The sequence below is a fragment of the Hevea brasiliensis genome, chromosome 17 (genome assembly GCF_030052815.1).
Source record: "Hevea brasiliensis isolate MT/VB/25A 57/8 chromosome 17, ASM3005281v1, whole genome shotgun sequence".
Taxonomy (NCBI): domain Eukaryota; kingdom Viridiplantae; phylum Streptophyta; class Magnoliopsida; order Malpighiales; family Euphorbiaceae; genus Hevea; species Hevea brasiliensis.
In genome coordinates, this window is record NC_079509.1 from 8,275,052 (window position 1) to 8,284,633 (window position 9,582).

General features: G+C 34.9%; 2 protein-coding genes across 2 annotated transcripts; one reads left to right on the forward strand and one right to left on the reverse strand.

The window, feature by feature from the left end:
• Nucleotides 1-747: 747 nt before the first annotated feature.
• LOC110645691 (uncharacterized) lies at nt 748-4,228 on the forward strand. Its single transcript, XM_058138935.1, has 8 exons — nt 748-1,945; nt 2,140-2,345; nt 2,643-2,723; nt 2,809-2,895; nt 2,979-3,111; nt 3,206-3,277; nt 3,895-4,041; nt 4,146-4,228. The coding sequence occupies exons 1-8, from the start codon at nt 1,357-1,359 to the stop codon at nt 4,226-4,228; spliced, it is 1,398 nt and encodes a 465-aa protein (XP_057994918.1). The 5' UTR covers nt 748-1,356.
• A 1,160-nt stretch (nt 4,229-5,388) lies between these two features.
• Nucleotides 5,389-7,140, reverse strand: LOC110646480 (uncharacterized). Its single transcript, XM_021799925.2, has 2 exons — nt 6,116-7,140; nt 5,389-5,918 (listed from the first exon to the last, which is right to left on the reverse strand). The coding sequence occupies exons 1-2, from the start codon at nt 6,810-6,812 to the stop codon at nt 5,887-5,889; spliced, it is 729 nt and encodes a 242-aa protein (XP_021655617.2). The 5' UTR covers nt 6,813-7,140; the 3' UTR covers nt 5,389-5,886.
• Nucleotides 7,141-9,582: the final 2,442 nt, after the last annotated feature.

Below are 9,582 nucleotides of genomic sequence, written 5' to 3' on the forward strand. Positions count from 1 at the left end.
TATTTTACAATTAAATATAAAAATAAAATAATAATTATATTACACAATATCATTCATTTCATTATATTATTAATTTTATTATAATATAACATAGTAATTCGATGCACAATAAAAAAGAAAACTTCATAATTTTTTCTATAAAAATAAAAAGAATCATCAGATACAAAATCTATTGTATCCAAAAAAATAAATAAATAAATAAATCTGCAAATGGCATTCTACTCTTGGCATATTTGGAGTTGCCCTCAACGGTGGAACAATTCTCCTCCTCCAAAACTACATTTGGTAAGGTCCAATGAATATGAGAGAGAACACACCACAAATCGATTAAAATACATTATTTTTTTTTTGGTAACAACTAAAATACATTATTTCAAAGTCAATGATTATGGTCTGGAAATGCAATTAAATTTTCCCAGTATTCTCAAAGCTGTGTCTTTAAGAGGAGGTACCGTCCGTGGCTTGAGTCTACTTTCTAAGAAATTAAATGATCAATAATAGTAGTAATTTCATTGTTTTGCTAATAAATTCTGGAAAAGACAAAGTAAGGAACTGCTTAGAATTAGATTGCTTGTCCCTGTCAACGTCTATAGATTTGTACAAAATAACTTTACAAGGAAAAAGACGCCGGCACCGAATGCCGGCCAACATTCCCCTATTGCTGATATTCTCAATGTTTCGATTTTGCAACAGAAAAGATAATGTTAATGTGCATTTATCGCCTCTTGTGTTCTTGACCAGCATCAAACACCATTCTCTCTGCGTCTTCCTGAGACAATGATGGACAGGAGATTGAGCAGGGAGTCCTCTAGAGGCTCTGTCACTCTGCAAAAGAAGCTAATAGATTCTGGCCGACCCAGCAAAACCCAACAGTCACCGGACCTGACAGATTTCATGAATGACATGTTTTTTGGGACTGTGCACAGTGATAAGAAAGCTTATAACTTGACTGGGAGTTGTTTGGAGGACGAAGAAGAAAATTTCGATGACAGCACCAGGAGCAATAGCAGCAAGTTAACCCAAGAGTGGTTAGAGGAGGCCAGACGGATGGTGGCGTCATCTTCTTCGCGTTGTGACTCGCCTTCCAGCCTCGTTGGATCACCAAGGTTCGCGGCTGTTCCTGGCAGGCTTTCATCATCTTCAGTACTTGATAGGAGGGATCCTCTGTCCAGGTCTGCTAGAAGGTACGTGTACGTGATGAATTACGCAACATTTGATTCTCCAATAAAATGAAATTCAGAATGATCCAATTGTTTGTCCTTTCTCTACAGACACAGAGCAACAGAAGGCTTCAGTGGAGAAATACTTACAAAATCAGCAAAGCACAGCCGTAATAAATCAGAATCATTAGACAGCATGCCTAGCTCTCCCTCAGAGCCATCCCCTGCATCCCAGGTCCAACAGTGGTTTTCTGAGATGCTCAAACCCTCCAATCCCGACTCCCACCAACCCAACGACTCTCCATCTCCATCTGTTGATCCAGTGGCCCTAACTGTGCCGCCCCGGCAGCCAACCTACCGCAAGTCCCGCTTCCAAACAGAGACACCTGTACCTGCACCCCAGGGAGTACCAGTACCCTCACCCAGAACTTTCAAGCCAGCCCCATTAGCTGATAATCAAATGCTGTCTCCGCCAAAGAACCTCATTGAGTCAGTTCATCGGAGATCAATATCATCGTCAACATGTTCCCAACCGGAGAAACAACCCGTGTCTCCACCGAGGAATCTTGTAGAGTCTGCTCATAGAAGGTCGATTGCAAGGTCCACGTGCTCCATTGAGAAAATTGCACCAAAGCCTAATGCAAATGGGAAGCAGAAGGAAGAGGAGGGAGAACGAGACCTTCTTCTAAATGGCTTCCTTAAGGACCAAAGAATCAAGATTGAGAAGATTTTGAATGGGGAAAGTGATTCTAAGGCCAAAGTTATCCTTTCTGGCCCTTCAAACAGTTAAGTACAATTTAATTAATGAGTAAACGCTTGATCGTTTGAAGTGAAGTTGAATATGAAGATGTCAATTAAAAGAATGTATAAACGGTTTTACATAAGAAGCTGAAGATTATTGAAAGTTGATTAGTACTTTTTATGTTTATTTCTAGCCAGTTCTAGTAATGTTTGAGATCAATTTCTTGGGATCCTGCAGGTACAAGTTCAATGGTAGCCGCCATATGCTATGCATGGTTGTTGGAGAATAGGTTCATCAAGAATAAAGTAGATAGCAACGAAGACGGGTATATAACACTGCCTGTGATGAATTTAAGGAGAGGGAGAATGTGGAAGCAAAGGCAGGCAGCTTGGCTCTTCCACCATGTTGGCCTTGAGGCTACCTCATTGCTCTTTGCTGATGAGGTACTTCAAAATTACTTTTGGTATGCCATTTGTGTTTCTTTGTTTGAAGAATGCAGGACGAATGTTTTGAAGTTCAATACACGCATCGCCAATTTTGCTCATCTCAGAAACTTTTCTTCCTTACTGTTGCCAACTTTCACTAATCCTTAATTGCAACGGAAAAATTGAAATTAATTTGTTCTGTTGTGTCTCTCTCATTTGTCGTCTTTGATTATAATTGTTTACTTTCTTAAATTATCATCAGAAATTTCATTTTTAAGAGATTATTACCACTTTGTAACTGCTATTTTGGTTCAGGTGGATTTGGAGAGTCTAAATGGGGCAGGGAAATTAACCATCCTTGTGGTTGGACAAGATATCCTCAAAACTGAAAGTGAAGTCAGTACTTGCAAAAGATAACATGGACAAAATTAAACATACTCCATATCAGTATTTAACTTAATGCCTACCATTTTCTCAGCAGGTTGGATCTCAGTGCACTATTCTGACAGATAATTACTGTGAAGATGCCTATGATCTGCTTCAAACCCCAATGCTCAAAAAACTTTTGGTAAATTATATCAAAACTCTACTGTAATTGAAAAAGGACTGGATTTTTTTGGTTGAGATTCATAATAGCTCCCTATCGTATAGCTTGCAGGTATTCTTTTAGATACACAAAATTTGAATGCATCTACTAAATTATCAATGACAAGAGATGCAGAGGCAGTTCAGTTGCTACTAGTCGGCTCAGCCCCTAATTCTCAAAATGCCATTTTCAATCAATGTAATTCATTTGCTTCTCCAAACCATCAGCGAATTACTTAATTTTTTGTTGTCTCATGATCTGTATTTCTTGCCTTTTTTCTCCTTTTATTTAGTAATGCAAGACCAAAGAGACAATTCCTTCTTTGAGGCTTTGCGATACAACTATGGAAAGCCCCCTATTGAGAGTAAGCTACTTTTACTTTCTCTTATATCTTGGTGACAGTCCTACAGGATTATCAATGTGATATTGGCGAAGGTTCGCATATGACGATAATGCATGATCACTTGATTACTATAGTTTAGAAATTAAGGTCTTTGTGGTACTTAGATTTTATCAAGGATTGAGAAACTAACCAAATGAATGATTAATCAATCATTAGAGTAATTTAAGGGATTAATTAGGAGTAATCTATGTAATTTGTCTCTTTTCATTTTGTTTAATTAGCTGAAGTTGTCTGCATTACAATGGATATGCTTGCAATAGCCTTGTGAAGGCAGCATATCTATCGTGAATTTGTTTGTTTGATTTGACCTTGCTAACCTATTCCTTCTTTCCGAATTATTTTTTGATAAATAAAAAAAAAGAAAAAAAAAAGAAAAAGGAAGAATGTGCTCAAGAAAGTTTAGGCATTTGATTGACTTTGTAGTGTCTAGTTAACATCCAGACTATATTGGATTTGTTTACCTACTCTGAATTATCGACATCTGTATCTGATTTAAACATTCATGTGCTTTTGCAGCTTTCTCTGTCACGCACAAATTAATATTGCTTACTTTTTTTACTGTTCTTGGTGAACGAAAGGTTGTCTAGACAGCATGGCACATATGGAGAACAGGGAAGATGATAGGAAGTCAACTTCTGTCTATTACAACGAAGCCATCGTACATAATTCAGAGAAGTCTACGGAAGTGAAAAATGCAAAAACCAATAGGGACACACCAAAACCAGGTAGCAGTTGATTTTTGAAGAAGAGAAGCATTTACCTTACCAAACTTTGAAATTCACTATTCAGTAGTTAGATATTTTTCTCCATCTATTTGTAATTCTTGCAGCAGCAACTGTGCAACAAACTCCTGATGCCTCTCGTGGAAAGAATACGTTCTTCCTTGCAAAGTGGTTTGGTTTCGGGAAATGATGACAATTTGTCTGCACCGATCATTTTGCTCATTGTAGATGTCGATGTGGCAAAAACCTTAATTTCTTTATGAGATTATATATATGTATATATTTGCAGATGTTTCCCTGAAGGATTATTGAAATAGCCGAGCAGATTATCCTGAAGTCATAGTCAAATGGTCATGGCTGCTATGCTTATTCTATTATTATTTTTGTATCAGACAATAATGTTGAAAGGTACAAATAATGTTTAGTGATCAATATCATATAATGCTTAGCCATTTTTTTTTTGATGATGAAAATCTTGTCCTTGTCAAATAATTGTAAGAATTAGACCAGAAAAGAAACTGAACTGTTGTTCTTATACCAGAGGATTAGATTGTGTAATTTTCAGGACTAGCTCTTGCTTACATGGTTGAATTGTTTCCATCTAGTCCTGTCACTTGAGAAGAGTGTTCCTGTGGCAGGTAAAGATCACCTTTCTAATGATCTATAAAGATGGTTAAACAATATGTGCTGCTTCATATTTGTTTTGCAATCATGTTGTTTTGCAGCTTAATTACTTTAATCAAAGCAAAGTTACAATTTCCTGGTTGGAATGTCACCGCAGCCAATTACTGCAACAATTTTAATATTTAAGTACAAACTAACGCCCTTGACTTAAAAATGGCATCCTATGATGTACGCTCTGTCCATTTTCTAATAAAATCTCTGGATTGGTTGTAGAAGATTCAGAAATTGTAGGATAAACAGGAATTATTGTACATCAAATTGACAGTAGTTAAGGGAGAGAGCTTATTTCGCTTAAATTGCAGCACCAAAGAAAGAGAGAGAGAGAGAGAGAGAGAGAGAGAGAGAGAGAGAGTGTGGCAATTAAGATATTCCAATTACAGAAAAAGAATTTACTTATGATGTAATTAAGTAATTAACCTTATATATATTATTTCCACAAAAAGAATATCCAAAAGAAAAGTAAAAAAGAAAAGATTAGTGAAAAAGGATGATATAAATTTTGATGTTCATGTGCAATACACATGACAAACATGTTCTTGCAATATTAGTTATTCCCATCACCAACAGCCACACCCCAAAATCCTCTCCTTCACTCATTATCACATGCGCCAGCCAACATTGTTTAATTTGTCGGATACAGACATTAGGAAGCTGTTGAAAACACCATGTAAAGATTTTTTCCTGTATATAAAATTTAGGAAGCATATATTGATAGATTTAGGTACAATGTGAAAGGCAAATTGCTCATATTTCAAGACCAGATCAAGAAAGAGAGGAGGGGAAAAAAAGAAGAGAATTTTGTGAAAAAACAGGTGGGGATATCTCTAGAGATGTGAAATTATTGGTCCTGTATGTGACACAATCTGTCTTGTCCAGTTATGTCCACTTGTTCAACCCCAGCTGTAACTAACTCCCAACCTCTCTCTTGGGTCCTACTTCCTTTCTCATCCCAATCACCTGTCCCTCTCTCACCCTAGTCTGTATCCTCACCACCTCCATCTGCAGGCCCATAACATCAACACCCCATATTTGCTTTTACATCCTTATTCTTTTGGGTGGTGTTGGTGATGATTATAACTTTGCTGCTGCTGCTTCTTCTTCTTCTTCTATTATTCAACTCTCCAAGCATAGAGAAACAAGCAAAAATCAGATGACGCACCGGTGTTAAGTCCCTTTAATGAACCTGAACTTCCAGTCTGAGAAGACAGTGGCGTCGATGTCAAGGACAATAATGGTGGGGATGAGGATCATGTTGATAGCAAGGAAAGAGATGTGGATGGCAATATTGGCTTAAAGATAAATAAAGCATGCCTTAAACCAGGACTAAATAACCAGTCATGGACATCCCAGTATACCTCTACTCTTAGCTTATTAAGATTAAAGGACTGATTACCTCTGAACTTCCATTGAAGATGCTTCACATGAATGGCTAAATGCCCATCAATCCTTATCTCCAATTCTGGCTCAACCCCATTAGCAGAATTGCTATTGCTAGGATTTCTGTTCTTGCATTCTATTGAGATCTCATGAAGCCTGCCCTTCTCATTAAACTTGATTCTCGTAGAAAACTTCTTCTTGCCAAATATATGCTCCTTTCTCGAAACCAAAATAGGATCAATAAGAGCAGGCCTACATCCAGTTTTCCTATATGCGTCTTTCTTTAGATCACCCAGGAGTAGTACAACTTCTTTGTTGCAAACAACAGCAACATAATACTCAGAGTGGGGCTCAGTTTCACCTTTGAATTTTGCAGCCTTGAGGTCCCAGAAGATATCCATAGCTTTACCATCCACTATAAAGCGCTTGGAGCCTTGTTTCCTCCAAAAATACCAAGGCTTCAGCTCCACTTTGCAGGTGTACTGGTTGTCTCCTTCAGGGCCTCCTACTGATAATGATAGGCCATGAAGCAACAAATTCTTGCACCATGTTATGGTGACCAGACGGGACTGATCCACAATTTTTGTACGATAAACAGACATGAACACGCTCTGCCCTGACCTGGTTACCTTGGCAGGATCATCAGTTAACTTCTCGCTAGATATGAAACGCGCCGGAATTCCAATTGGGTGGTCTTGCATGGCTTTGATCATTTGCCAACTACCCTGAATGAAAGATTAATGGGTTTAGCCAATTTAGATCAAGATGACATAGAAAGCTTAAAGTGACCCAACAAGATGAGAATGAATGAGTTGGAGAGAACTCAATTTTAGACAAGAGGAGAGAGAGAGAGATCGATCTCGCTTATCACAGGAGGTGTCGAATCAAAGATGCTGCCAGATCTAAGTGTTCTTCGCAGCATTAATGGAAATAAAGAAATATTTTCAAAGTAGCAAAGAGGTGGCAGTGAGTGAAGAAAAACCCCCCCTCCACTTTTATATTCAATTATGCTTAAACTCTTAACTGGATTTTGTATTTGATTAACTTGTTCTTCTTTTCTTTGTTCCTTTGACCTCATATAATTCTTTTTTTTTTTTCCTTTTTCAATTTAACAATACGACTTTATTGAATCCGATGTAGTTTTGTTTGTTCTATGTAGATATATAACTAAATTACTTATTCACATGCATGATTAAAAGCAGAGAAGGACGTTTTTCACCAGATTTGGTGTATAGATTTCTACGTGCACAGTAGGGTCATTGGAAGCATTACAGCACATGAGGCCATGAAGGGTTAAAGCTGATCAGTCAAAAGACAAGAAAAAAGAATCATCAGAAACATAAAGTCAATCTTCCAATGTGGGTCTTGCATATTTCTCACTTTGTTAATCTGTTTTTAAATTGTAGATCAAATTAACAATATATAAGAAGGGAGTTTTTGGAGATAAGATAAGGGTTTGTAAATTAATAAATTTATTTATGAGGAAGGTTTTTTAATTTCAAAACTTTTAAAAATCTCTGAACTCTCCCTTTTTAATTTACTAAATTGGCATATTTAAGAGGTTTCAATGTTTTGCTTTTTCATTACGTTACCTTACCAGATTTTAAAAAACAACCTTTATACTTATACTAAATTTGCTAATACATAAATGATTTGGCTATAAGTAAATAAAAAAAACATGATAGCCGAGAAGTAACTTTTACATGTACACCTTGTTTGGATGATAGTTTCTCATAGTTTTATATTGTATGATATGGTAATGCTACTTATTTTTAAAGATTGTTCTTGGAGAACAGTGATTTTGAATTATAAAGTAATGATTTCAAATTGATAGTTTTAAATAGTTTGAAATTTTTGCATTTTAATTTTATATTTATATAATTTATAAAATTTCAATTATACTTTATTCTTTTTATTTGAAAACGTTTCTTATCCCTCATTTTTAGTCTCTCCTTTCCACAAAAAAATCTTCACTCTCTCACATATGCCGGTCCTCCATCATCTCTCATATCACAAGTCCTTCACAGCCTCGTCTTGAGTTTTAGTAAGTCTGCAATTACGCTTCAATACCCCTCTCTACTCTTGCTTTAGCTACTAATTTTGGGTGTGGGTAAAGTCGAAACCCATCAGAGTTTTTATTGGTAATTATTCTTTTTTATTTATTGTTGGGTTTAGTTTTCTTATTCTTTTATTACTTGGCTCTAGAATCTATTTTCTTATTTGTTGGTGAGTGATTTCATTTTATATGCCTAGGATTATTTGGTCTATTTTGTCTATTGGATAATTAATACTGAACTCTTTAGTTCTATGAAAAATTCATTGTTTTTTCAAATTTTTGCTCTAACGTGTATATTAGATTATAAGTATTTTATTAAAGAATAATCTAAACAACTTATAAAGTTTCAATTTGTTTCCATATATATTGGCAAATTAATTTATATATGAAAATTTCTTGCCATCAATATATATATATATATATATAATTGTATATATTAAAGTTTTAGTGTGCAGTTCATAATATTATTAGATTAATTAAAAAAAATATTTTAAATAAAATTTTCATCTAATTTTTTTTTTGTAGATTTTAATAATGCTAAACAATGACATTGAGTAGTTGTACTTTTCAAAAAAAATATTCAAATGCATAGTTCAAAACTCATTCAAAACATTACTCTGATACCACTTAAACATGTCACATTTTACCCTTCTGTAAAGCATAACATGATCCCGTAGTACACCTAATGAATTACCGAACTTCGCCTACCGATAACTCATTAAATATATTACAAAGGATTTTAAAATAATTTTCATTCATTTTTAAAAAGTGGGTAATATGGAATAATTATTCAAACCATTAATTGAAGTTTGTGTCATAAATTAAATTTTTGGTTAAATTAGGATTTTCAAAAATTTTATTGAAATTTCGGCAGAGTGTCGGCTAAAAATGGAGAAAACAGTTCTTCAAAACATGTTAAAAACACTCCCAATATTTATAATTCCCACAACTCCATTTATACTCATCACCATCTATTCTCAATTCAACACAATTTCAAGCAAAACCACAATTTATAGAATTCTCAAAAAAGTTTAACTACTGCATTTATAAAAAAATAAACAAGTTTATGTTACAAAAATTTACATTAACTAAAATGGCAGTATATTTTTTATACAATTACTCAATGTTCACATATGGATACATACAATTTAATTTACATCAAAAGAAAATTTATAAAGGGGTATAATTGATATACCCGGAATAATTCCAAAATAAACTCTAATCTCAGCTCCAAGTAGCTCACTTTGCTGCTTTATCCTTTTCCTTATCTGGGACAGTAAGAAAAGCCATCGCTGAGTAATTTTACCCAGTGGTATACAACTAATATAAAAAAAAACATTATAAAATAAAATAAATCAATTCATAACAAATCAAGGTTTTCATAATAATGAAACATATCAAAGAAAAAGGTGTTGCCTAGAACACAC

Coding starts and splice junctions, on each gene's coding strand:
- LOC110645691 (XM_058138935.1), top strand. CDS start 1,357: ATGCCTAGCTCTCCCTCAGAGCCATCCCCTGCATCCCAGGTCCAACAG. Junction 1,946..2,139: donor CCTTTCTGGCCCTTCAAACA/GTTAAGTACAAT, acceptor GGGATCCTGCAG/GTACAAGTTCAATGGTAGCC. Junction 2,346..2,642: donor CATTGCTCTTTGCTGATGAG/GTACTTCAAAAT, acceptor ATTTTGGTTCAG/GTGGATTTGGAGAGTCTAAA.
- LOC110646480 (XM_021799925.2), bottom strand. CDS start 6,812: ATGATCAAAGCCATGCAAGACCACCCAATTGGAATTCCGGCGCGTTTC. Junction 5,919..6,115: donor TCTTCAATGGAAGTTCAGAG/GTAATCAGTCCT, acceptor CTGTCTTCTCAG/ACTGGAAGTTCAGGTTCATT.